We start from the raw sequence: 27,420 nt of genomic DNA, 5'->3' as shown, positions 1-27,420 counted from the left end.
TTTTTTTTTTTTTTTTTTTTTTTATAAGAACTTTTATTACTTGGTGAATTCTAATTCGAACTCTGGTAGGCACATGATGTGCAAATTCCTCTCCTCCATCTCTGAACTCAATAAATAATTTTTTTATCTAATTTTGTTAAATTTGAAATTCTTTAAAAATTAAATGAATCTTCTGGGGACTTCTGCAGATCATGGTCAAGTCTTTTGAGGTCACTGAATTACCAGGTAAGCAGTAAAGTCAATATGGAGAGACAGAGAGGTAAAGGTGAGGGGATGGAAGAATATGCTATGAAGTGTTGGTCGTGTGTTTGCTGTGTTGGCAGTTAGGTCAGCCAAGTTTATCGTGCAGAAGCAATGGGTTGTTGCTGGAGCTGATGACATGTTCATTCGTGTTTACAATTATAATACAATGGATAAGGTAAAAGTATTTGAGGCTCATACAGATTACATTAGGTGCGTTGCAGTCCATCCTACACTTCCATATGTTCTGTCATCATCTGATGATATGCTCATAAAGCTTTGGGATTGGGAAAAGGGTTGGGTGTGCACTCAAATTTTTGAGGGACATTCTCACTATGTAATGCAAGTAACATTTAATCCCAAGGATACTAACACCTTTGCAAGTGCTTCTCTTGACCGCACCATTAAGGTAATATTAAGAATTTCCTAATGGTGAAACTTCTTGTCTGTTCCTAATCTGTATGATGATGCTGAGTAAAATTTGGTAAAATTTTGTGGCAGATTTGGAATCTTGGATCTCCTGATCCTAATTTTACATTGGATGCCCATCAGAAGGGTGTAAATTGTGTTGATTACTTTACTGGCGGCGACAAACCCTATCTAATTACTGGTTCGGATGATCACACTGCTAAGGTCTCGACTATTCTAATTTTTACCCATCTCTCACTGGATCCAAATGGAAAAATTTCATTAAAGCATATGAAAACAGGTGTGGGACTATCAAACCAAAAGTTGCGTTCAAACGCTTGAAGGTCATACGCACAATGTTTCTGCTGTTTGTTTCCATCCAGAACTTCCTATTATTATCACAGGTTCTGAGGATGGTACTGTTCGTATATGGCATGCAACCACTTATAGGTGATTTTTATTCCTAATTTCATGATATCTAGGTTTATATTTTTTCTTTTGGCCCATTAATATATTTGTTAACATTATTCTACATTTAGCTAACTTGACTAAGCATGAAAAATAATTTGGTAGTGAAGGATGTAGCGTGGTCTGGATGTTAGTTTTCATAATTTGCAATATTCTTTATCGGTTTTGTCAACTCATTTATTACATTTAAACATATATGAACGGTTGCAGGTATGAGTTCAAAGATAGGCTGGATAATAATTGAAATTTGTTTGAATAGGGTCATGAACAAAAATTGAGGTTCACTGAAATTTTTGGTCATAACTATCTTATCTCATTTCAATTATATGTTTTTGCATGATTCTTTCCTGCAAGATCTTTTTTTTGATTCATGTTCTTAAATCTCAGGCTTGAGAACACCTTGAATTATGGCCTTGAGCGAGTTTGGGCCATTGGATATATTAAGGGCTCCCGACGGTAAGTCTGGGTTGTTAATTTTGTTTTCTTTATAAAATCATTGTTTTTACTTATATTTTTCTCTTATCCCAAGTGATAGCTGGTATTGGAAATTATCAATCTCATTTAATCTTCATATTCCCCTCTTTACTTGATAAATTTCTAATCTTTAACCTCCCCATCTCCCCAATTGAAAAAAGAAAGGGGCTCCAACCATACAAAATAGTGTCTAAAGAATAATTACAAAAATTCTTTGAAATCGAACCCCAAAGGAAACAAGAAATCCAACGAGGGGCTACACATTACTAGGATTCCTCTCCACCCCTCTAAATACTCTGTTATTCTTCTCACCCCAAAGATCCTACAAAATAGCACATCCAAGTAAGCCATAAGAACTGGCCCTTTTCACGAAAAGGTGGACCCTGATTATATCACTAGTGTTCCTGTGCCGAGCTAGTGAAAAGGAAAACGTTTGAAAGAAATTTTTAATTGAAATACTAGTCTATTATGTTGTGAAACAGAAGCTTTTTAATTTTACTTTATTCTGAAACCAAATAAGATCCAGATCCATTTGTTAAATATTTGCTAAGAATGTTTGAAAAAATTAACGTATTTAAATTGATGGTTATTCTTCTCATGTTTTATATAAGTTTTATTAAGTTGCTAAAGTTAACTATTCAACTAAAATTCTTATAATTAATGTATACTGTCAATATACATTGTCTAGTTTCTAATCTAAGAAATTATTCGTGAAAGTACTCATAGAATAGAATATGGGAAAAGTATTGTAAATAATGCATATTTATAATAACATAATTAATATAATTATTTCAATAGAAATGTTGAAATAATTTAATTAACCATTCAAGATGCTAATACATAATTTTTTTCCTTAATTCTTTTGTAACTACTTTATAGTTAGCCGATGAAATATGAATTAAGTGTGAAGTTGTTAAATGATAAGTAAATAATTGAGGACATATTTGAAATTTTTAATTAGGGAGTGGACTAAACATTGACCCTCCGCCATTCCTTCTGTTAATATATTAATTAGGGAGTGGACAGAGTATTAAGCTTATAAGATCATTTTTAAATGATTGAGCACTTAATATCCTTAAAAATCTGCTTGAGATATCTTGTTTGTTTATTGTTAGTAATGATGCATCCCTTGTCCTACAGGGTTGTGATTGGTTATGATGAAGGAACGATTATGGTAAAACTTGGCCGGGAGGTACCTGTAGCTAGCATGGATAATACTGGTAAAATTATTTGGGCTAAGCACAATGAAATTCAAACAGTGAATATTAAGAGCGTGGGAGCAGACTATGAGGTTTGAACTTAATAGCTATTTCTTTATATCCTGTTTTATGGCAATTGGTTTGTTTATATATTTCTTTTTTATCTTTCTTTGTAGGTTACGGATGGGGAGAGGTTGCCTTTGGCTGTCAAGGAATTGGGGACCTGTGATCTATATCCTCAAGTAAGTAATTATGCATATATGATTTATCATCTTCATACTTAAGCTGCAATATTAATGTTAAGTTCAGTTAATATGAAACCTTATGTATTAGAATGAAGTTTTCTTTTGTTGATTGTTTCCGTTTTCATGTTCTATTTGTTTGCTCTCATAATTACTTTCAGAGCTTAAAGCACAACCCCAATGGACGATTTGTTGTTGTATGTGGAGATGGTGAATATATTATCTATACAGCTTTGGCATGGAGGAATAGGTCATTTGGTTCAGCATTGGAAATTGTTTGGTCATCTGATGGAGAATATGCTGCTCGAGAGAGCACTTCGAAGATAAAGATTTTCACAAAAAATTTCCAGGTGTGTATTCATTTTAATAAATATTTGAGTTGAGGAATCTTGGAATCACATGGTGTACTTCTGGAACGTCATTTTATGCATTATTTGATGTCAATGACGAACAATGCTACTATACAACTATACAACAATGCATTGTGCTTGTTCAAGTGGTTGGTTGAGAGAAACCACATAAAAATTTAACTAGTGGGCAGATATTTATTTTATTTTATGAATATTAAACTGTGTATATAGTACAGGTTACAGTTCCGAACAGTTTGAGGGGTTCGTGTTTGGCTCATGGGCTAGGTTTATATGACGTGGGCTAGGTTTATATGCATCAGTTCCATAAACTATATAAACTTCAGTAAAGTTTTTGAAACTCATCTTTCTTATAATTTATTTTAAATTTTACAAATCATAAACTTACCAACCAAATATAGGTTATACAAACCGAGCTTTCTATGACACGTTTCTTTGTAAAATCCAAACTTAGGTGATATAAACTCAAAATTTTCAACCATATGCTTCAGTTGTCTAGGCGTTGCTTTTTAAGTTTCTGAAGTTCAAACATCAAATATTGTAAACAATGTGCCTCATCCCAAAAAATAAAATGGTCTCATAAAAAGTATCGTATATAACATGTCATTTCAAGATATTGGTCTAGTGTCTTGACTGGATGGAAATATGTTCTTTCAGGAAAAGAAGAGCATCCGGCCTACATTCTCTGCAGAACGTATTTATGGAGGGACACTTTTAGCAATGTGCTCAAACGATTTTATTTGCTTTTATGACTGGGCTGAGTGCCGGTTAATTCGACGGATTGATGTAAATGTGAAAGTAAGTGCAGATATTCCTCGTGAAGCTCTCTAGGATGCTAGTTTCCACAGACACACGTGCACTATGTATAATTTTTCCCTGGCCTTTTGCTAATGTGTTGCATTTTCTAATATTGTATTAAAATTTCAGAATCTCTATTGGGCTGATAGTGGTGACCTAGTGGCAATTTCCAGTGATTCAGCATTTTATATCCTGAAGTACAATGTACGTTGCCATCCATTTAAGCCTGTGTTTCAAGTTTTTGTATTTGTAATTGCATTTAGTGAGATGGCTCCTGTTGGATGCTTCTCAAGTCTTCTTTAGTACGACTCCCGTTAGTGCTATGAACAATTTTATCTAATAAGTATGTTTTATGATGCAGCGCGATGTTGTTTCCTCTTATCTTGATAGTGGGAGATCAGTTGATGAACAAGGTGCTGAGGATGCTTTCGAGCTTCTGCATGAAACAAGTGAACGTGTTAGGACTGGCTTATGGGTTGGGGATTGTTTCATTTATAATAATTCGTCTTGGAGGCTTAATTACTGTGTTGGTGGTGAGGTAATAATGATTCCTATTCTACCCCTCACCCCCTTTTCCTGGATGTTTTCACAATGCTTCTTTAAATTCACATAAATATACTTCCTTCCAACGAAGGAAAAAAAAAAAAAAAAAAAAAAAAGAAAGAGGAGAAAGGCATTGGTCATGGCCTCGTTGATATAAGATTCTTTTCAGGTTACAACAATGTTTCATCTGGATCGGCCTATGTATTTACTTGGATATCTTGCCAGTCACAGTCGTGTGTATTTAGTGGACAAAGAATTTAAGTAAGCAGATGCTATTTTACTATTTTAGTGGACAAAGAATTTAAGTAACTGCTTCCATCTAATCTGATGTAATGATGTGATGATCTATTTATTGCAGTGTTGTAGGATACACATTACTTCTTAGCTTGATTGAATACAAGACACTTGTATTGCGTGGAGATCTGGAAAGAGCCAGTGAAATTTTGCCTTCAATCCCCAAGGAGCATCATAATAGGTAACCTGCCCATTATCTTGTAACTGGTACTTTCAGCATCTTTATTTTAGCTAGCTGAAGTTATGTTTTACCTTTTATTTATCAAGCGAATTTGTAAACTTATTAATCATCTTAGATCTTTTCTTAACTCCACTTTGATACTTGAAAATGCCGATTATGCTTTGGCATTCATGTAGTTTCTATCTCTTTCTTCCCTGAGGGAGACATGTCTTCTTGGATTTGAAAATTTGAGTATCAACATGTTTTTTCCTCAGATTTGCAGTGCTTTTCTGGAATCACTCCTTTTCTTATTTTTGCCTTTTGGAGTGTTTATATGTAAAATACATGGCTTCTGAAATCTTGTCTTGTTTGTTTATCTTCGTTCGTTAATGAAAGATGTCTCTTTTCAAAAGGAAAAAAATATTGATATATTTGTTAGTTTTTGTTCTCTATCAGTGTGGCTCGCTTTTTAGAATCTCGAGGTATGGTAGAAGAGGCACTGGAGGTAGCAACAGATCCTGATTATAGATTTGAGTTAGCAGTACAACTTGGTAAATTAGATGTTGCAAAGGTATGCTCCACTCTTGTTTGTGCTAAACAAATGTAGGGTGCTGTTATCAGCTTGTTTAGAACAATTTTTAGTTTCCTTTTTCTCTCCTCGTTTCTATGGGAACAGGGAGCTTGACAATAGTTCGATTGTGATCCAAGCAGAGGTTTAATTGATCTTTTGCAGGAAATTGCGATGGTTGTGCATAGTGAATCCAAATGGAAGCAACTTGGAGAATTAGCCATGTCTACTGGAAAGGTGTTCGATTTCTCATTCTCTGCTACTGGCCCATGCTACTTACAGTACTTATTAACAGTTCTCTGATATTCATCTCTGTTGAGTCATGTTGTTGCAGCTAGAAATGGCCGAGGAATGTCTAAATTTTGCCATGGACCTGAGTGGTATGTTACTGCTATATTCTTCTTTAGGAGATGTTGAAGGAATATCGAAGCTTGCTTCCCTTGCTAAAGAGCAAGGAAAGAATAACGTTGCCTTCCTCTGTTTATTTACATTGGGTAAATTAGAAGACTGCCTCCAACTATTGGTGGAAAGGTGAATTTTTCTGTTTGTTTATGAAATTGTTGAAATTTTAGTATAGATGCTTACATCTTCATTTTGTAGTAATCGTATACCTGAAGCTGCATTAATGGCGCGATCTTATCTTCCAAGTAAAGTCTCTGAGATAGTTGCTATCTGGAGAAAGGACTTGAATAAGGTTTTTATTTAATTATTATGTCCTGCTGATGTTGAATAGTCCTTTGACAAAAGTTGTTTCATTTTTTATTGTAATAGAGACCTAAGGATAAAGTAAGGCATCATCCAATAGAAAATATACAAAAATTGTATCATTGTTGCACGTACTGAAGTATTATTAGGCATAGTAATCAAATCGTAAGCCAAAAATTTAGTGTCTCTCATTCAAGGAAGACTTAATCTTATTCAAGCTGTCTTATCTGGGATCCGGCTTTAGTTTCTCTCCCTTTTTGGATTCCTGTTTTGGTTAGTAAGAACCTAGAGAAGATTATGAGGGTTTTCCTTTTTTTCTTTTTAGCGGGAGGGGTTGATGAGGGAAGAGAGTCGCATTTGGTTAGTTGGGAGAATATTTCGAGGCCTTTGGAGTCTGGACTGTTGGGTTTTGGTAATCTGAAGCACTGGAATGAGACCTTTTGGCCGAGTGGATGTGGTGTTCCTCTAGGGAATCAGAGACTTCGTAGTATGGAGTCTCCGTGAGCATGTACTATCCTCATCCTTTTGAGTAGTCTTGGCGGTATGTTGATGGGATTCTCTAAAATTCCTGGGAAGATATTTCTTTTGTCTTTCCCACTTTTTTCCAATTTGTTAAATGTCTCATTGCAGATGGCCCATATACCTATTTTTTGGAAGACCTTTGGGTGGGGGAGAAACCCCTTTGTTCCTCTTTCCTAACATCTTTCATAAATGAAATTACAGTTTGTGGCCTTTGTTTTACCTTATGTGGGCAAGTCTTCTACTTCCTTTGTCTTGAGTTCCGTTGCCTTCTTACAGAAAATGAAGCATCAGATATTTCTACCTTTCTTTTGCTTCTGAAGGACATTTATATTCAAAGAGGGGAAAGGGGTATCTTAGTACCTGGACCCTTTTGTCCTTCCTACTGTTTTTCTTCTTAGTTCATTTTTCCATCTTTTGAATTCTCCTTCGCTTTCTCTTTATGCCTTTTTTTACCCCTCCCTATGGAAGGTTAAGATCCCAAGAAGGTTAAATTTTTTTGCCTGGACAAATCTTACATAGGAAGTCAAGACTTTAGACCGTTGCAGAGACATTCCTCCTTTATTTTCGAGGTAGTGGTGTTCTCTTGGCAGAGGTGCATTTGAGAACCTGGACCATATCTTCCAGAGTTGCCATTTTACTCCATCGATTTGGTGAAGATTTTTGGATGTTTTTGGCATTTTGATGGGGTTAGAGAATGCGGGGGATGTTTGAGGAGAACCTTGAGGAGATCTTATTGTACCCTCATTTCAGGGCGACGGCAAAACTCCCTTCGCAGACTTGTTTTTTTCTCTATTGTTTGGAAGATTTGGCTTGAGAGGAATCATAGAGTTTTGGTGAGGGTGAGCGGTCCAAGGAGAAGTTGTGGGAAGCCATTGAATTCCAAAATCACATGATTTGAGCGTTGCCTCCCATCATCCAAACCCTCAAACCAGACAACAAAAAAGAGAAAAGAAACATATATTTCATTAGAAAAGGCATGTCGATATTTATTGCCTCCCGTTATTGCTCTGTTTCATTGTTCTTACCTTTATATTTATATCTGATGTATACACCATTTAATAGGCTTCCTGCATGATGGCTATCCTAAAATATTTATGTTAAATGTAACATATAATTTTGCCTCTTTTATTTAAGGGGTTTATCATGTTATTTACAGTAAGAAAGGAGCAGTATGAACTGAAGGCTTTCAGATCTCATGCTTCAGTAAAATTAAATGCACGTACATATCTGAGGATGACAACATGCATAAGTTTGGCCTAAGTGACAAATTTTCATGTCATTAGATAACAATTCGGTGTTTTATTATTTTTACATGTCTATGCTTTTTAGATGTTGATCAAAGATGCCATTGACCTAACAGTTTGTTCATATAATTTTGAAAATATTTTAGGTCAATCCAAAAGCCGCTGATTCACTAGCTGATCCTGAAGAGTATCCTAATCTGTTTGATGATTGGCAACTAGCTATTTCTGTCGAATCTAAGTTTTCAGAGACCAGGTACTTTTGTGTATAATTTTTATATGTGCCTGTCTTGAGAAATTGAATAATTGTTGAAAGAAGAATTGGTCTGAATGATGACGAGCAACCTTTTAAAAAGAATCTCTCTTACAACTATACTTGTGTGAAAGCAAAAACTGTCTCTGGTGTGAAAAGGAGGCTGAAAAATCTATTATACTTCGAGTAGAATTGCCATCTCTTTTTGTATTTATGCAACCTAAGAAGGAATATGCACATTCCCTGATTGTGTCTGGTTGAAACATTTATCTTAATTCATGTGTATTTTTTCATGAAATAGTTGTATGTGCACGTACTTCTGCTTAAAGTTCCACGACCTCACCTTTCTTCATGCCCTCTGATAATTTTAATGTTCAAATGAATTATCCATCGTAGTTCCAACCTCTCTGTTTTGTATCATCGGCCACTAATGTTGATCCTTTGTAGTTATTGCACTTCTGATCGGTCAATTGTGTTTGATGGAATATTCCTAAATTAAATGATCAAGAAACTAGTGTCAACGGATACTTGATTACTGCCAACATTTATTTCTTTCCTTGAATTTTGTTAGGGGTGTTTATCCTTCTGCGGTGGAGTATGCTAATCAAGCTGAGAGGGCACATACAACACTTGTGGAAGCTTTTAGGAATATGCCCATGGATGAAGAGGAGCTTCTTGAAAATGGAAATTCAAATCTTGAGGTATGTGCTGTATGCAAATTTCATATTACTTTTAAAGGTAAAAAGTTATTTCTTGGTTCCTTCTTATCCAAAAGGCTGGAGTTGGTGGAAGACATTTGATACTATCCTTTCTATTGATCATTCCTATTCTTCTAGCTATGGTTAACTATCAGTTAGACCACCATTTCAAAGACTGTCAGAGTAAGTAATTGTACGTGACTTTAGGGAGAGAGATTCAGTAGGGTGTGAATAGATAGTTTTTTTTATTTTTTAAATTGTTTATTATATTTTTTTTTAAAGAGAAACATCCCTAGAGAATATTGATAACATGAAACTAAAGAAGGCCTAGGCATAGGAATTACAAAAAACTTTTCTAATTTGTCATGAGGGAAGATAGGTCGTAAGAGCAAAAAAAGGCTAGAATTCTTACACCAAGTGAATGCTAAAAAAGAGCGAATAAAAAAAGTTCTCCTTGTCGTCGATGAAGAATTGATTGTTTCTCTCGATCCAAATTGACCAAAGAAAGGCCCTGATGAAGTTGAGCTAAATGATTTCCTTTTGCTCTTCAGAAGGTTGCCCCACCAAAACTAAATCCAAGTGTAGACCCCCGGTTCTAAAATTCACGTAGGAAAGGGAATGATGTGCATTTGGTATAATGGATATGGGTTGTGTTGTGTTGTGTTGTGGGGCCCTCCTGTGGGCTTGACGAGTGAAATTTACAAGAGGGATGTATAATCCATGATGTTTAGAAAAGGTCAAAGACCTTCCCAATTTGCAATGAGGAAGGTATAACTGTAGGAAGTAAAAATATTAGACAGTTGACACCAAGATATAGTTTGGTAAACAACATTGTCGAAAAGTTTTGTGTAGGTATGTGTCATTTCTACAAATATTCTCTGATTTCTTTCTTTCCACAGATTCCAAAAGGAAGCCATGATGAGGTTTTTCCATAATAGGGCTTTTGCGTTCTTGAAAGGGTGGTACGTTAAGGCCATATCCAAAAAATCGTTTATCTCCCTAGGAAATGTGAGATGCCATCCGAATATATTAAGAATCGCCAAAAAATCCTTTACCTCCTGTGGGCTTGTTAGGAATATGACCTTAGTATGTGAAAGTACTATTAGTCAAGATTTTGATCGAATGTGAAATTACTGATAATATGCGATCTTTTTGCTTGTGGCTTCTTCATAACAATGAGTTTTCTGTTTGGCAACTAAGTACTACTAGAGGTCTTGTTGGTTGTTAAGCTTAGGTGCTCTTGGTAGGCGAGAAGGCAGAGCTCTTATATCCTATGTAAGAACTTAAGTGTGTATTTGTTTCCAAGAGACTAAATTATATGCAGGAGAGATACTCCTCTCTACTACTCGTAGTTGCTATTTTTTACTCAATTACTTGCGAATGGCTATTAAATCCTATCACTATGGCATATACATATGAATGGTTGGGTTATGAAATTTGGCCATTTTGTCCCATTTTGTCCCATTTTATAGCATCCAAGCCATGGAATTCAACATTAACGATATGCCTTTTTTATTCCTTGCATAAATTAGTATTGAGGTTTAGAGCTTAGTTTGAGTTGTGGTGGTTCTTGATCAGAATGGAGATGAAGAAACTGCAGAGCACCAAAATGGACAAAACAGCCAAGAGGATCCTGTTGTAGTGGATGCTGATTCAACAGATGGTGCCGTTCTTGTTAACGGCAACGAGGATGATGAAGAGTGGGGTACGAATAACGAAGGAACCCAGTCGGCCTAAAGGCAATTGGTTGCACAACTGTGAAAATCCAATTGTTGTCTCTGGTGATTCGTTCATTCTAATATGCTAGCTTTGCATGTATTTATGCAACTTGCTTTCTGTATTGCTAGATCATCTGTCCACAACAACAAATAAAAGCATGTATAACATTTTAGATTATCACGAATTATTAGTTTCCATATTCAATTCACTGATGTTCATAAGCATACTGCCACCTTAATCGTCACCCTTTTCTTTCGTTCTTCACTGCTGGGTTGTCACAGCTTGGACATTGTTCCCCCCTACGTCCCCTTTGTTGTCTTGAAGTTGCGCTATTAGTGGTACCTACTCTGATGAGCAGCATGTGATTAGTAAACCAGATAACATTTTAGATTATCACGAATTATTGTTTTCATATTCACTAATGTTCATAACATATGAATTGTCTTGTTATCGAAATATTGATTTCGGTAATGTAATCAATTCTTCCTTACTTCTCCCATCTTCTATCTGTGTTTCTTTTATTGTCATTTTATAATATTGTTCTCACTTAGTTTTCATTTCCTTATTTTGCAGTGTTAACATCACATCACTAGGCTTCAGCTAGTGATTCGATGCTGAAGGGCAGATGGATTCTTGTGCAGACGTGGGTACGCCATGTGCGAATATACTCAACTATATATATATATGATCGTTCCGGAAAATAGAAACATTTAAAGAATTATTCATTCTTTATGACTATAAAGTCAATTTTTGTAACTATAGATAGATGTACTCCAATCCTTTTTAGAATGCAATAGTTAACCTCATTTTTGGATCTTGCCTTTTTAGAGCATAGGTGGCGCATGTAGATCTTATTATTATTATTATTCCATTTTAGCCATAGCCCCGTTTTCAATATGTTATTGTATCTTACATTCAGAGGCTCGACTCAAGTCGGTTAACTTATTGAGACTCGTGAAATACAAATAAGCGACACATAGTTGTCTTGCTCGTTTATTTTTGTAACGGTCTAAATTTACTACTAGCATATTTTACCCTCTTTGGGCTTTCTTTTTCGGGCTTCTCTTCAAGGTTTTAAAACATGGTTAGAGAGGTTTTCACACTTTTTATTAAGAATGTTTCATTTTTCTAGTGTTCTCGCTCGTTCCCTTCTCCAATCAATGTGGAACTCCCAATTCCCTCCTCTGGGCCCAACATCCTTATTGGCACACCTCCTCGTGTCCACCTTCCTTTGGGTCTCAGCCTCTTCAGTGGCTCATCGCTCAGACAAGCCGGTTTGCAATGAACATTTTAGGCATTTCACTTAAAATCATTTAAAGAGGCTTTCAAAGTTGGTGAGAGCTATCTTGTCATTCACGCTGCTCGCACAAGACAAAAAGTTGACTTTCTTATTGCCTTCCTGAGGCATTTAAATTCACAACAGATTCCTTTTCTGGTTTTTTGGTCAATCACTTTAAAGTTACTTTTTGGATAATCCTCTCTTTCAAGTTGTGTTTGTAAATTAATTTAAATATATTAATTAATTAATTGGGTGATTAATCAAGTACATTAGGGGTAATTTATAGATTTCTCATATCCATAAATATCGGGGTCATGCTCACTCAACAAAGAAAACCTTGGACTGTGAGGGTCATTTTAGCAAATCCAGTGACACAAATTGAATAAATTATATTAAACTTGATTCCAAGCTTATAAAGAAAATAAACTATTCATTATTAAATTTATTTTTTCATTTTATTATTATTGGGCCAATGGATTATCCCCAACACAAGCCCAAAATATCAGCCCAAGATCCACGGGTAGCGTGAAACCGCTGCAAAACCGCTGGTGCAAAACCCGCGGGCAAAAGACCCGGGCACCTTCCTATTATTTATATATTTTTCTCTCATTAATATTATTCATTTTCTGTACTTAATAACTAAAATATTTAAACTGAACATAATATTAATTATTTATAAATAAGCATTATAATTTTCGTCTTAATTAATTTGACTAATTAGTATTTATAGATAAGTATTTCTTGTGACGACGTCGTTTAGAAACCTCGCCGAAAAACAAGGGAAGAGAGAGAAACCCGAGTGCCCGTTCAAATCCAGAAATGAAAGGGGAACCAAACCAAAAACCCTCCCTCATATTTCACTCTCTCTCTGAACCCTCATTTCTCGCTCATTTCTTCTACTTCTGAACCAGCTTTGCTTGGATTCTCGGTAATTCCTGCTCCATTCACATTTTTATTTTTTGTTTCGAAGGGCAGGGGATTTGGATGTGTTAATTTATTCGATTTTCTTTTCTACTTTGACTGTGTTTATTCCAAAATCAGGGGCTTCTGACTGTGTTTCTGTTCGTTGTTCTTTGAATCTTTGAGTTGTTTGTGTGTTTTGGTGTAGTGGATAGCTCGTTCTTTCTAATGATAGCTGGTGGCGATGTTTTTTATTTTAATTTTAGTTCGGAATGGTACAGTTCAAGCCCTTGCACCCTATTTTGGGTTTTTGGTTACCAATTGTGGGAGGATACGCAACATAAAGAGTCAGAGGAGTTTAGGGAGATTTCATTCTGCTGTAGAGAAAGAGGGAAAAGGGAAATGGAAAGTGAAAATGAAAAAGAAAAGCTAACCCTTAAATGGAATGTTCAATTTAGAGATCCCTTTCGTTCAACTAGTTGACAATTATTTTTTGGTTTGAGCCTTTTTGTCACTCTTGTTATGTCATCTGTTATTGATCTTTGTTGTATATTCCTTACCGCAACCTTGACAATTTACTGGTTGGGTCTCTATTATTCATTTTGATTCTCTTAGGTATTAAACAGTGGCCTTAATAAGCAATTAATGTTGGTGTGATGCATAGCGAGCTGCGGGATTCATTTCAAAAGATTTGAGGGTTTAAGATGCGATCCTAAGATCACCTTTTAATTAATTGCTTGATATAAGATCCACGTAATCATTGCACTCCTGAGTCTAGTGAATTCTATGAGGTTGTTTAGTGGCTCCTTAAATCCTGTTGGCTGAGACAACCATCTTGATCTTGGAGATCATTTATTCAGTGGTTTGTGGCTATTGTAATAGTAGGCTTCTCTTCTTATCATATCTGCAGTTTGAAATTGTCAATCATGGAAGCCCTTCACTCTCTTTGGCTCTAACATGTCTATTGTTTACTGACACTGACCGTTCACAAATGCATGTTCAAAGTTCCTTGCCTCTTCCATTAAATTGCGGAAATGATTTATCATGTGCTGTGTTATGTTTGGCTTATTTTTAGATACGACCATCTGTTTCTTGTTTCAGTTCTCATTTATGCTATAACAACTGTTATATCAGTTCTTTGGTTGGAATGTACATGTCGATAAATTAAAAATTATGTTTCATGTGTTGGTTAAATACTTTAGGATTATAACTGATCTTGTACTTTTTTTTGTTTCTCAATACTTATTTCATTATACGTCTATGAGGCAATGTTCTAGGGGGTTACTATGTTTTCAGACTTAGGTTAGGACACATCGTAAAGTTCATGTTGCATCTTTACCTGCCTGATCTCAAGCAGGATTTGAAGTTATATTCATCATTCAATCATGTCAAGAATGAGGATTGAACTGGGTTGGTTTAAAATGATGAATGTTTTGGACTAGACGGTCTTGGGGGTAATACCACCCTATCTCAACTCATTCCCATCATAAATGTTTGCATCAACCATTATCATGAAGATAATTGTCTTAGGTTAAGCCTCATCTTGTAATGCTATATGTGTTCATGTTATAATGCACGAAAGCAACAAGAAAAATGAAAAATTAAGGGTTGAATGGCTTGCCAGCATAATTAATATTACAAAATTATGGAATATTAAATAAATATGTCAAAATGTCATATTAATTTATTTAACTGCAATTTCATTCTATTGAAGTCACTAACAGTAATTCGTTTCTAGGCAGCATATACAACCTCTTAGTCCAGGGATTCTGCTATTATTTTTTACATCTAGAAATCCTAACCAAAATCTTAGGAATCAAGATGTAATTGTACTGACTATTCATGAACTAAAATTGATTTTAGTATGGTCACTTGTTTTAAATAATTATAGCTAATGAATAAGTTCCAAAGTAGGAATTCTTAAATTGTCGAACAGCAAACATCTTCTATTCATAAGAATTTCTATTAGTGGTTCCATGTAAAGATCAAACAGAGGAAATTTTTATTTATAGATTTTATATCCAGATCTAGACGTCCTATTTTTTGCATCTCACTCTCTTCCAAATATCTGAAACAAATGGCTTATAAGAGATTGCCTACTATTATCTTGTTTAAAGAAGAGATTGTCTATTTGTAATTCTCTAGGTTTTACTACTTTTATGTTTTCACTTAATCTGTTTGTATTTGTAAGGGAAGTTCTTTTTTTTTTTTTTCTTTTAAACTTGTTAAGTAATAATGTTTGTGCAATCTCCAGATATATATATATATTCAGTTTCTGCTTTCTAGCCGAACTTCGAGCTCTTGTTGATTTTCTGGACTACTCAATGGGGGATGCTGAAAATGCAACATCTACAAAGAAGAGGGCTGCTGGAAGGGAGCTATCACGAGATAACCCTGGGCTTGATGATGAAGAAGATGTTTCTGAGCAAGAGGCTGGAACGTTCAAGCGAGCTAGTGAAGAGGTCCTAGCCACCAGAAGAATTGTCAAAGTACGTCGTGGTCAAACTGCCTCTGCCCCGTCTTCTAATCCTTTTGCTGGAATACGCTTGGTACCTCCAACTGAAAATAGTGGAAGTGCTTCAGAAGTTAAAAGTGATGCACAGGCAGCTGGTGAGAAAACTGGTTCAGATGAGGCAAAGCAAAAGGATGTTTCTCATGAAAAGATTCAAAAAGATGGTCATAGTGACGAGCCAGCAGAATGTAAACTTGACACATCAGAGGCCGAATCGGTTCCAAATGTGCAAAATGTTGATCAGAACAGCACTGTTGCAAGCGAATCTGCCATATCTGAGCTAGATGATAAACAAGTTACTGAGCGCAATAAGATTGAAAATGAAATACCGGCCGGAGAAGATAAGAATGGCAATGAGGAACTTGTAAGAGATGAGAAGGCTGAGAATGATGAATGTGTAAGTGGCGGTAAGAATGACAATGGGGATCCTGCAAAAGGTGAAAAGAACGAAAATGAGGATCCTGCGAGAGATGCTAAGAATGAAAATGAAGAACCCAGTGAAGGAAATGAGATACAAAACAAGGAAACTGGGGATCAAGAAAAGACAGAAAATGAAGAAAACAAAGAAAACGGAAGTGAAACAGATCCTAGTAAGAAGGCTGGTCCTTTGAGCTCATTCCAACAATTATCAAGTAGCCAGAATGCCTTCACAGGTCTTGCCGGCACTGGACTTACGACATCTACATTCTCCTTTGGTAATATACCCAAGGATGGGGTTGGCCTGACTGCTAGTTTTGGTCTCTCTACTAATGGTAGCTCAGCCCTCTTTGGTACTTCAGGGTCTTCCATTGTTTCCAAGAGTGAGAAAAGTGGCTTTCCATCAATGCAAGAGGTTGCAGTTGAAACGGGTGAAGAAAATGAAAAAGTAGTCTTCAGTGCTGATTCTATAATGTTCGAGTTTATCGATGGATCTTGGAAGGAACGTGGAAAGGGAGAGCTGAAAGTTAATGTCCCGACGAGTGGGACTGGTAGAGCAAGGATTCTTATGAGAGCTAGAGGAAATTACAGGCTAATTTTGAATGCAAGTCTTTACCCTGACATGAAGCTCACGAACATGGACAAGAGAGGTATCACCTTTGCCTGCATGAACAGCGCCAGCGAAGGGAAGGATGGTCTCTCAACATATGGTTTGAAATTCAGGGATGTATCCATTGTGGAGGAGTTCCGAGCAGCAATCACTGAGCATAAAGGTAAAGCCTCTACAGTTCTGAAAACACCAGAGAATTCTCCTTAAGGACTCAATGATGCGAAAATTATACTTAGTGAAGAACAGCTGCATAGTTTCTGCTCTGTTGTGGAGCGTCGATCAGAGGTCATCCTACAGCTCGAGCGAGTAGTTCTTTTTGGTTCGGCATTTCATAAGCCATTATGTAGCAGAGTCATAGAATGTTACTAATTTTGTTGTAGTTTTTATTTGTCATCATAGACTATTTTCTGTTCATATCTTGGGTGGAACATATGTTCAGACTCGATATGCTCCTAGACCGTGGGAACTGGCAGAATCTCATAATCGTCCATCTCAACTTTGCGATATGAACCAGCTTCTTCTGAGGCCTCTAGATTGAGTACTTTGTTAACACAGAGAAAGGCAAGAAGAAAGAAACGGAAAATGCTACTTTTGTTGTTTGGATATTGGAACATTATGATATCACCAAGTATACTCTGCCTATTCAAACACTACTGTTCCAAACTAGTTGAGATGGCTGCACACTGCTTTGCCTGGTTCTCGTTTTCATATATTGATGGTATTATTATGTTTATAAACAGGTAAGAAGAACTTTTGAAGGTCCTCTCAGCCGTGAAGAATCTATCTCAAATATTTTTGATTTTGGGTCATCTGGTTCTACTCAGCTCTATGCTTAAGCCAAGGATTGCCATCCAACTTCGTAAACTCGGGTATGCGTAGTTTGCATTGATAATTCTTAATCCTGGATTTTTTTCCCTTTTACTTTTCATCGGATCATATGCGATCATATGCGAATGGTTGATCCGAATGGTTTTCTTGAAACGAGTTTTAAAAGTTCACTTAAAAGAAAAGAAAGGTTTAGAGCTTTGTTTAGTCTCTCAACGTTGAGATCAAATTTTAATAGATTTTTAAAACTTTTAATTTTGTATCTAATAAGTTTTTATGGTTCCAGGTAACACATCATTCTCATATATCATGCACAAACTTGAAACCATGAAACCATGCATACACCAAATTATGTTTATTTATTGATGGTGTTAAGGCCAATCCCAGCTCCTTCTCCTCCCTTCTTCATGTTTCTGCATTCTAAGCTTTGATGCATGTTCCAGCGCACGAGTCCACACACCTTTCCACTTTCTTCTCAGCTGCCAAGTTCATAAGAACACAAAATGAAAACATGTTTGAAAAATAAGAAACGAAGAAATGGGTACAGGAAATTTTGCTCACATGGGTCGTTCTTGGTGCTGAATTTGGTGCACATGGAAGTGGCACACCCAAGTTTGCAGAAGTAATGAGTGTTCATATGGTTGAAATTCATTGGGACTGATGCAATGAACAGGCACTTCGCCAAGCACGTTGCACCGCAGGTGCCAAGGGTGATGCCTGGTGTGATAGCACACGCTATGAAGCACTTGGCGTAGCACTTCCTAAAGGACGCTGTGGACCTTCCTGCCATTAAGCTCAGAATGAAGCAAATTATAACAACTGACTTCATTTTCACTCACTCTTCAATGTGAAGCTTTGGGGAAGAGTGGTTGTTCTTAAATAACCACTTGGCTTGTGGAAAATAAGCAGTAGGAAAATGATTCAAGCCTTGACTTAAGCTAAGTCTTCCATTCAAAAATACTCCTTAAAAGGGTCCTATTTATTCGTATGTGGGGTTTAAGAAGCGAGGAGACGGTAACATGATCATGTCGTCAAAGATGTACGAGAATGCCTGTAACAGACCAAGCACACTACTAGCAGATATTGTTTGCTTTGACCCGTTACGTATTGTCATCAGCCCTTACGATTTAAAAACACGCTTGCTAGGGAGAAGTTTTCACATCTTTATAATGAATGTTTCATTTCTCTCTCCATCCGATGTGGGATTCGTAACAGTCAAAGCCCACCGCTAGTAGATATTGTCTGCTTTGACCCGTTGCGTATCGTCATCTGCCTCACAGATCTAAAACACGTCTATTAGGGAAAGGTTTTCACACTCTTATAAGGAATGTTTCGTTCCCCTCTCTAACCTAGGTGAGATTTCACAATGACAAGATCATCAAGTATTGAATTCAGATTCTAAATCTTGAGCACGGTTACAGAAAATATAAAATTGCATGTTTTTGTTCATTCTTTTATGAGTTAGTTAGATACCCATTTAGCAATATTTTGTCATTCAAACCCTTAAATGCATGAGTCAGACAATACTTATAAGTAGACAGAAATTTGTGAATTTCATGATGTTTTCCATTAGAGAAATCAAGATCACCNCGGTTCAAATCTGGTATGAAAATAGTTTAATTGATCATTTAATATTACTTTAATTTTAAATTAATTATTCAAATTAATTGTTGAATTAAAATGGAGAAAGTCAAAATGTTGACTTCACTGAATACAACTATGCACACTGCATTTGGCGTGTAGATTAAAAGATTTTTCTTTAAATAATGGCATAACAAACGTATTCGAGCTCATTCATCCATGGAGTCTTTAGACAAATCCATCACCTTTGTTTTACTTCACATCAAATCTTTTCTTTTCTACATAAGTTATGTGCTTATTGTAATATACCCTAACAAAATGTCTGTTAATCATTTAAGTTGGGAAATATTTGGAAACATTTAATATTAAAATGAGTACATTTGAATAAAATATTAAAATTGTTATTGAAGAATAAAACATTGAGGTCAACCTTATTATCAAAGTCTAGATTTTATAGAAAAATTTCAAGGACAAAACTGAAATAAATTTGCAAGTTATACACCATTGTAGAAAAATGAAACACAAATAGATGATGTAAAGACAAAAAAAAAAGAAAAAAAAAAAAAAAAAAAAAAAAAAAAAAAAAAAAAAAAACCAAACATAATCTACGCTTCATTATGGAAGTTATGTACATAGTCAACATTTTAGGTCAACTTGCACTATTTGTATGGACATTTTGATTTCAGAATGGTCAGGATAAGTCCGTTGTCTCGACGTGGTATACGAGTCATGATTTACATAATACTTTTATACTTTTCATGACATTAATTCTCTACGAGACATACATACATATGGATGATATTCAGTCGGTTCAACAAGAGATAATCTTGCTGCTTACTTGCTATATCCCCGCGCTCTTGCACAGCTCTTCTCCTTTCGGTCTCGCCCTGCTTCTCCCTTCCCCCTCTCCCTATTCTACCGTTCAAAACAAGGCCCTATGGAGTATAGCTAAGTGGTAAGACATCCATTTTTGGTACCGGCATGCAAATGTTTGAATCCTTTTACTCCAGATTATGAACACCGATCGGATCTGTCAAGAACAAGCTGACAACTACAGGGAAAGCGGTTGACTTCATTCATATTTTACTATTTAAAATTTCTTATTTTAATTATGCTTATGAATATAATTATTAAAAATAAGATCAAAATTATAATAATTAATCCAGTCATAATATAATTTTCAGGAATATTCTCATAAGATATTCTTATTTTTTTATTTATTTACTTATAATACTAATAATACACACCTTAACTTAATCTAGGGTTTAGCTTCATAGTCAAATGGTTTATTATCACCAATATTTGACATTTTATTTATTTATTCATTTAATTCCACATAATTTCGTCTTCCTTCATTAATTCTTCACGTTGGAGCATGTTCGAGAGCACGAGTCAACACATCCTTCGACCTTCTTCCCATCTGTCACTTTCACAACAAAATTTTATTAGCATATTTAAACACATGAGCACATACACATGCACGTACACGTTACCTAATGTTGAAAAGATTTAGTCGTTATTTTTACGTTTTAGTTTTTCAATATCAAATCACTGATACGATCTATGTCGATATCAGATCATAGATATAATCTTAGGCGAGATTCTTTGTTTTGGCATGATATTTGATTTGATTTTCATTCTTGACATAATAAAGTACTGAATTTCCTTCTTCCGGCAAACTTATCTCCATTAAATTTAACACCTAAACATACATATATTAATGACAAATAGAATTAAAATTTTGAAGAGATCGAGTAGGTTGACCTGTTCGAGCGTTCGAGAGGAGCCTAGTGCAGCGAGAAGTGGCACACCCGAGCTTGCAAAAGTAAGCATTGTTTAAGTGATTGATATCCATGGGGGAGTCTTGGGCAGATAATATGCATTTTCTTATGCATAATGCACATTCGACGGGGCCAGTGAAGCAGGGGAACACGCAGAAGGCATAGCAATATGGGTTACTCGACAAGTCTGGCATGCCCAAGTGTTGGGAGCTACCGGTGCCCATAACTATGCTCAAAACCAAACCAATTACAACACCTGACTTCATCTTCCAAGCTTCTTGGAACTCGGTTTAGTTTGTTTCTGGGTCGTTAGAGACGGGAACGAACCATCAGCTTCTTAAATAACCATTTGAAGGATCCTACAAATGATTAAACTCAACACACTCATTAACCATGGTTAATTACTTGGATTCCATGGTTTGTGTCCACCAACGTTTATGTTTTAGTGATTATCCACATGGTCGTAAAGTTTATTTATGAAAATATTATTATTCAACCAAACAATATAGAGTAGAATTGGGATCAGAGGTTCAATCTTCATTGATATTCACAACAAGATACCAAAAAATACTTACAAATAAATAAAATATAAACTAACTTAATTTTAAAAATAAAATAAAATATACTACTAATTAAATTGAACTAATTACGAATATATTCTTCAAATGATTACGAATATAACTAATTCAAACTAGAAATAAGTTGTATTAAATTCCGACAATGTGTTCTCGGTTAATTTATGTATACTTTCTTTATTTAGGTGTCACGTGTTTACCAGTTTCTCGCTTGGTTTGTTCTGAAGCACTTCCTACGAGGAGAGATTCTGCTTTGGTGTCATGCCTGTGATTCAGACTAAGATTTGGAATATGAGTTCATCATTTGATGGTTTGGTCAAGTTACGTACTTGTCTTGAAGTGTTTTTTAGTGTGAAGATGCGAGATCCCACGTCGGTTGGAGCGGAGAATGAAGTATTCCTTATAAGGATGTGGAAACCTTTCCTTAGTAACGTGTTTTAAAACTGTAACGGGTCAAAGTGAATAATATTTGAATTCACACATGCTGGAATCTGAATTCACACATGCTAGAATCTGAATTCAGCATCTGTAACCTCTATGTCTAGGATTTGAACTAGAAGTTAGATCTGAATTCTACGCTTGTACTTTAATTATTTTTTAATTAAGTCACTAAGAAATATTTTATTATTCAAAACTAATATCTTGAGATTTTTTTTTTTTTTTACAAAAAGAAAATATCTTTAAATAATTTTCCATAAAATTTTTTATAAATCAAATAATTACTTAGGTCTTAGTTTTATAAACAATTGATTTTTACTTTTTATTTTTTAAAATTATGTATTTCTTCCTAATTTATTTATTAATTTTGAGTATTTTTTAGTCATCATATTCTCACAATCGTTCATATTCAAATGAGTGTGGTCTCAGTTCATTCATGTTCTTACCACAGTAATTATAAAAATAAAAATAAATAAATAAAATGAGTTTAGATTTTAACGAACATACGTCATTAACCACCATGCTTTTAGTTGTGTCTTTTCAATTCACTTTCACTAATTTATAATCGATGACACTACATTTTAAACGGTGTACATAAAACTGAGAAAATCGTGGCATAAGCATCAGCTATTTTAATACTCGAAATTACGAGACATATCAAATGTATTTATCTGGTAATTCATTTTTTCGATATTTACTTTTCTTAAATAAGCCTTTGCACAGTGGAACGACGGTTGAGGTGGCCTAAAAATGATTAAACCTTTTGACTCGGGTAAAATAATCATCTTAATTCTTAAACCGATATTTAAATGCTGGTCTTATCTTTAAGATAAAAATATAGAATTTATATTAATTAAATTATATTTCAATAGCAATTAAATATATTATATTGAAGAGTTGAAACTAGTAGAATGAATGGAACGACCCTTATGAACGTGACAATTTTTATTTTATTATGTTTCTCTTTTTTAATTTTGGATTTAGGGTTACAGATAAAAGTATTTAGTTTGGAATAATTCGTACGTTCATATAAGTAGTAATTATTATTTCTTTTAAATTTTTCTTAACCATTATATCATTAGGATTACTCGCATTCAGATTTGATATCGGTTCATTCATGTACCTCTTCTTTACTCAGACATTAGATGTCCCCAAGTCCACCTTGGTTTTTCCTCGAATAAGATTCTAAGAGAAGAGGTTCGAAAAAAAAGTGCACCTTATTGGTATACGTAGTAATTAAAGTCATTTTTAGTTATCATATTTTCAGTATTACTCTTATTCAAATGTGGTCTTAACTTCATTCATGTACCACTCTCTTACTCGAGGATCATATGTCAACCGGCTTCTATTTTGGTTCGTTCTTGAACAACATCTTATAACGAGAGGTTCTGTTCTTATATCATTTATAATGCTTCATGCTTAGGATCAGACCAAGATTTAAAACCTGAATTCAACGACATCTAATAGGATGTCCCATATTGGTTGGGGAGGGGAACAAACCACCATTTACAAGGGTGTGGAAACCTTCCCCTAGCTAGACGCGTTTTAAAGCCTGGAGGGAAAGCCCAAAGAAAATAATATCGGCTAGCGGTGGATTTGGGCCGTTGTAAGAATTTTATAGTTAAGCGTGTTTTGCTTGAAGCAATTCTATATTAGCAATCTTAATTTCTTAATGATAAGATAATTTATCATTACTAATTAAGTTACGTTTTAATATCAATAAAATTAGCTTCTCTGTATCAATAAAATTAGTTTCTCTGTATAATACTACTTGAGACTGCTCAGTATTTCTCGGGATGAAAACTTTATGTAACAGGCTAAGCCCACTGCTAATAGATAATGTCCGTTTTGCCCTGTTACGTATCGCCGCCAGCCTCATAGTTTAAAAATGCGTTTCTTAGAGAGAGGTTTAATTTCCTCCACACCCTTATAAGTAATGTTTCGTGTTCCCTACTTCAACCGATGTGGGATTTCACAATCCACCCCCTTGAGGGCCAGCGTCCTTGCTCTCTCCTCACGGTTTTAAAATGCGTCTTTTAGAGAGAGGTTTTCATACCTTTATAAGAAATGTTTCATTCCCTCCTTCAACCAATGTAGGATCTCACATTCCACCCTCTTGAAGGCCAGCTTTCTCGCTTACACACTACTTTAGTGTTTGGCTCTAATACAATTTGTAACAACTCAAGCTCCCGTTTTAGCTCGTTACGTATCGTCATTAGTCTCACGATTTTAAAATACGTCTGTTAGAGAGAGATTTCCACACCTTTATAAGCAATGTTTCGCTCCTCTCTCCAATCGATGTGGAATCTCACGGGTTCTTGCAGGCTATACAATTTATTTCTAAATATCTAATCATTTATTCCTAAAATACCTAAAAAAATTTCTAAAATACTTAAATCATTTTCCTAAAATACACAGACAATCAGATCATACATTTTGAAGGGTGAACATAAATTGAGAAAATTGTATCATAAGCGTCAACCAAATTGATCGGTTTGATTTTGTATTGCAATCTATTTTTTTTAAAGAGGCATCAAATATACTGTCACAGCTCAATTTTCGAAGCTTTAAACTAGATTAGACCAACTGAATGTGCAGTGAAAACATATATGAATGAAATCAATGAAAAATTCGGAATGAGATCGAGTTACTGAAAAGGATGATATGACAATTATAAGATGCAAACATGACAGACTCCTAGGTCGACATCCCTTTGTGGCAGCAAAGCTACTAAACACTCCCTTACCTTGACCAGTGGCATCACTCACCTAAAAAAGAAGATGTAGAGATGAACGAGTATATAAATATATCGAGTAAACGCCTACTCGTAGGCTCTCATTGCATTCTTATCTATCAGATTTTCAGGATTTTTCTTTGTGCTCAAGGAAGTTTGGGGTTTGATCTTTGGTGCTATTTAGGCATCTGGGTGCCTTGATGTTCTGAGTGGGTTTCTGTCGTAAGTCTTCCCCTAGGGTCTGTAAAGGTTCTACAACCGTGTCCTGTCCAGTTGGCTATGGGTGCCTTGATGTTCTGAGTAGGTTTCTGTCGTAAGTCTTCCCCTAGGGTCTGTAAAGGTTCTACAACCGTGTTCTGTCCAGTTGGCTAGGCTATCTGACATGATCCCACGTTTCCCTCTCAAGAACGAGTTTACAACACTGTGGCTCTATTCAGGAGACTATTGTCCATTTCCACAAAACTGAAGCTTACGTTATCCTAACCGGCCAGCACTAGGGTAGTGGAGAGTTTGCATAACTTTTATGTCGACTCTATGCAATAAATAGTCTTAACCTAATCTTTTGCACGGTTGCATTAGTGCCCTCCACCAATTAACATAAACATAGTTTAGTAGCAAGTAAACGTAGTTAGCCAAATAATTAGGGGATATAATTAGGTGTGGTTAGATCTAAGCATGGCTTGAAAATGGGTGTCCTCAAATAATAATAATAATAATGCCAAACAAAGTTCACGGGCCATATATACCCAAAATTATGTTCAATCAAATAATAATAATAATAATGCCATCCCGTGACCCTCTCAATCACATTAACACTTTATTTAATAATAGCACGACCTATAGGCAAGACCCGCGAGATCTGAGAAGGCACCTAGTCCCTAGATCCGTCCAACTGCTATCGAAACCCCAGTCAATAATTGGGGCCACTTAAGAGGCGCGCCCAATTCGGATGAAATTGGTGTTAAGATTGTTGTCTCATATTGGCTAATTTAGAAGATGACGATGAATTTATAAGTAAAAAATACATCTTCATGAGTAAAGTTATTGGAACTTTCAAAGTAGACAATATCATATTATTGTAGAGAGTCGTGATTTCTAACCGTTGGCATCTCGAAAATTTATTAAATTACGGTCGAGTAGTTGAACGGCTAAGATCAATCCATGGAGCATGTCCGAGAGCACGAATCCACACAGCTTCCCACTTTCTTTTCAGCTGCATCAACAAAACCAAGAACACTTCGATAAATTTTCATAAAATTTAGAAACAAAAAAAGTTTAAATTATTCATTTTTAGAACCTGGGTTTTGGTGGGTGCTGAACTTGGTACACGAGGAGGCGGCGCAGCCGAGCTCGCAGAAGAACTGGTTCTTTTGTTGCCGGTGGACGTCGTCGTCGGCGGCGGCGTTGTGGATAGGAAAAGATGGGATAATGCAGGCTTGGAGGCATCTCAATGGGCAGTCGGAGAAGGCGACGCCGGGCGTGATGGCGCATATGACGAAGCAGGTGGCGTAGCATTCTTGAAAAGAGGTGGAATTCGCCGTCGTTAATGAGCTCAGCACCAGCCACGCCATTAAACCCAGTTTTGCCTTGCAGCTCTCCATTGATAATGATGATGCCTTGGTTTTGGAGACTTCAATAAGTGGATTTTTAGACGGTTGATTTTTATTGGGCCGACAGAGCTGATAAGGCCCAATAACTGAGGCCCAAGCCCAATCTTGTAGATTTGTTTTCCACGGTTAATTTTTCTCTATTTTTTTTTTGTAAGATAAATTCTATTTTTCAATCTAATTTCTTTTTATATTAAAAAGAGTAGAAACCCGGCTCATTGAGCCGCGTTTCTCCTCTCGTCCCAGATAAACTACCCATCTTGCAGTGTCTCGTCTCTTTCTTCGAAAATTCAGAGCGGGGAAGAACATGTTACCAAAGAGTGAGTTCATAATTTTAAAAATTAAAAAATTTAATATTATAATATATACTTTTTTTTTTAAAAATCATTATTTATTTACAAACGATATTTAAGTGAAAATTAGGTGTAATTGGGAAAATCATGAGTGAAAATAATGGGTTGAAGTGATAATATGTCATAGTAAATATTTAAGAATTAATGATAAATTTATAAGCAAATTTTACTGTAAAAAAAGTTAAATCAATAGTATAGGATCATTTTAACTCCAAACTTTAAATGATTTTAAATAATTTTAACCTTAAATTTTAAAAGGTAAAAAGTGTGGTAAAATTAATTGAAATATTACATGTGGAATGAGGTTAAGTTACAACACATTGAAGATGCTAACGTGGCGACTTGTAATTGGTCAGATTTTCGGACATGGTCCGACTCACATCTCATTTCTCTCTCTTTCAGAGTGTATTATATTACCAAATTACCCTTTTTAAAATTAGATAATTCCCTACAATTTCTCCTAATTTTCTCTATTAAGGATGCCTTATCCAGCCTCGGTCTTCTACCAAAAACTCCATAATCCTTCACCTGTCTTTAATTCTAGGGTTCCGGCCGAAGCTATACCCTAGATTTCGACCATAATTCTACTGCTTATGCACTCCTTTTACGGAATTTTAAGCTCCTTCTCATTGATTTTCAGTTTTCAATTCAAGTTGTGCCGAGGTTTCTCGAATTCCTAATTGGTTTCTGTATAGTGTGTACGGGGTTCTGGAGGATTTTGGATTTGTTGTTTGATTTCTTGACGAGGATTTGTGTTTCTTGGATTTGTTTTGTTATTGCGTGGTTGTGATCGGAAGGGTGAGGGTTCGGATTTTTTTTTTTTTTTTTTTTTTTTTTTTTTTTTTTTTTTTTTTTTTTTTTTTTTTTTTTTTTTTTTTTTTTTTTTTTTTTTTTTTTTTTTTTTTTTT

The 27,420-nt window shown here is 35.4% G+C and overlaps 3 protein-coding genes and 2 long non-coding RNA genes across 7 annotated transcripts in view; 2 read left to right on the top strand and 3 right to left on the bottom strand.

The window, feature by feature from the left end:
* The window catches only part of LOC111455960 (coatomer subunit beta'-2-like), a 14,251-nt gene extending 2,454 nt beyond the window's left edge, over window positions 1–11,797 (top strand). The window contains exons 5-25 of one of the 2 annotated variants that reach the window (XM_023097624.1): window positions 189–225; window positions 324–649; window positions 742–873; window positions 950–1,098; window positions 1,504–1,572; window positions 2,731–2,881; window positions 2,966–3,031; window positions 3,193–3,381; window positions 4,057–4,197; window positions 4,327–4,401; window positions 4,559–4,735; window positions 4,910–5,001; window positions 5,099–5,215; window positions 5,651–5,765; window positions 5,928–5,999; window positions 6,097–6,293; window positions 6,363–6,456; window positions 8,380–8,486; window positions 9,055–9,184; window positions 10,760–10,886; window positions 11,474–11,797. In XM_023097624.1, coding sequence (XP_022953392.1) covers window positions 189–225; window positions 324–649; window positions 742–873; window positions 950–1,098; window positions 1,504–1,572; window positions 2,731–2,881; window positions 2,966–3,031; window positions 3,193–3,381; window positions 4,057–4,197; window positions 4,327–4,401; window positions 4,559–4,735; window positions 4,910–5,001; window positions 5,099–5,215; window positions 5,651–5,765; window positions 5,928–5,999; window positions 6,097–6,293; window positions 6,363–6,456; window positions 8,380–8,486; window positions 9,055–9,184; window positions 10,760–10,886; window positions 11,474–11,493 — 2,583 coding nt within the window. In that variant the 3' untranslated portion in view covers window positions 11,494–11,797. Of the gene's footprint in view, window positions 1–188; window positions 226–323; window positions 650–741; window positions 874–949; window positions 1,099–1,503; window positions 1,573–2,730; window positions 2,882–2,965; window positions 3,032–3,192; window positions 3,382–4,056; window positions 4,198–4,326; window positions 4,402–4,558; window positions 4,736–4,909; window positions 5,002–5,098; window positions 5,216–5,650; window positions 5,766–5,927; window positions 6,000–6,096; window positions 6,294–6,362; window positions 6,457–8,379; window positions 8,487–9,054; window positions 9,185–10,759; window positions 10,963–11,473 lie in introns of both variants that reach the window. The other variant, XM_023097623.1, reaches the window with a different exon arrangement.
* Window positions 11,798–12,962: 1,165 nt separating this feature from the next.
* LOC111456179 (nuclear pore complex protein NUP50B-like) lies at window positions 12,963–17,281 on the top strand. Its single transcript, XM_023097966.1, has 2 exons — window positions 12,963–13,107; window positions 15,334–17,281. Exon 2 carries the CDS (start codon window positions 15,404–15,406, stop codon window positions 16,823–16,825), a length of 1,422 nt encoding a protein of 473 aa, XP_022953734.1. The 5' UTR covers window positions 12,963–13,107; window positions 15,334–15,403; the 3' UTR covers window positions 16,826–17,281.
* Window positions 17,282–17,723: 442 nt separating this feature from the next.
* LOC111456371 lies at window positions 17,724–18,311 on the bottom strand. Its single transcript, XR_002712755.1, has 2 exons — window positions 18,005–18,311; window positions 17,724–17,922 (listed from the first exon to the last, which is right to left on the bottom strand). It is a non-coding gene; the product is annotated as an uncharacterized LOC111456371 (long non-coding RNA).
* Window positions 18,312–20,354: 2,043 nt separating this feature from the next.
* LOC111456397 lies at window positions 20,355–21,116 on the bottom strand. Its single transcript, XR_002712757.1, has 2 exons — window positions 20,789–21,116; window positions 20,355–20,444 (listed from the first exon to the last, which is right to left on the bottom strand). It is a non-coding gene; the product is annotated as an uncharacterized LOC111456397 (long non-coding RNA).
* Window positions 21,117–24,358: 3,242 nt separating this feature from the next.
* Window positions 24,359–26,179, bottom strand: LOC111455863 (thionin-like protein 2). Of its 2 annotated transcripts, XM_023097493.1 has the most exons (3): window positions 25,850–26,179; window positions 25,686–25,765; window positions 24,359–24,590 (listed from the first exon to the last, which is right to left on the bottom strand). In XM_023097493.1, exons 1-2 carry the CDS (start codon window positions 26,151–26,153, stop codon window positions 25,707–25,709), a joined length of 363 nt encoding a protein of 120 aa, XP_022953261.1. In that variant the 5' UTR covers window positions 26,154–26,179; the 3' UTR covers window positions 24,359–24,590; window positions 25,686–25,706. The 2 variants fall into 2 exon arrangements, with proteins under 2 accessions (XP_022953261.1, XP_022953260.1); XM_023097492.1 differs by lacking the exon at window positions 24,359–24,590 and having other exon boundaries at window positions 25,233–25,765.
* Between the last annotated feature and the right edge of the window lie 1,241 nt (window positions 26,180–27,420).

The sequence above is a fragment of the Cucurbita moschata genome, unplaced genomic scaffold, assembly GCF_002738365.1.
Source record: "Cucurbita moschata cultivar Rifu unplaced genomic scaffold, Cmos_1.0 Cmo_Scf00018, whole genome shotgun sequence".
NCBI lineage: Eukaryota > Viridiplantae > Streptophyta > Magnoliopsida > Cucurbitales > Cucurbitaceae > Cucurbita > Cucurbita moschata.
Note: the sequence above shows the minus strand (reverse complement) of the source record. Positions and strands in the feature narration are given on the sequence as shown.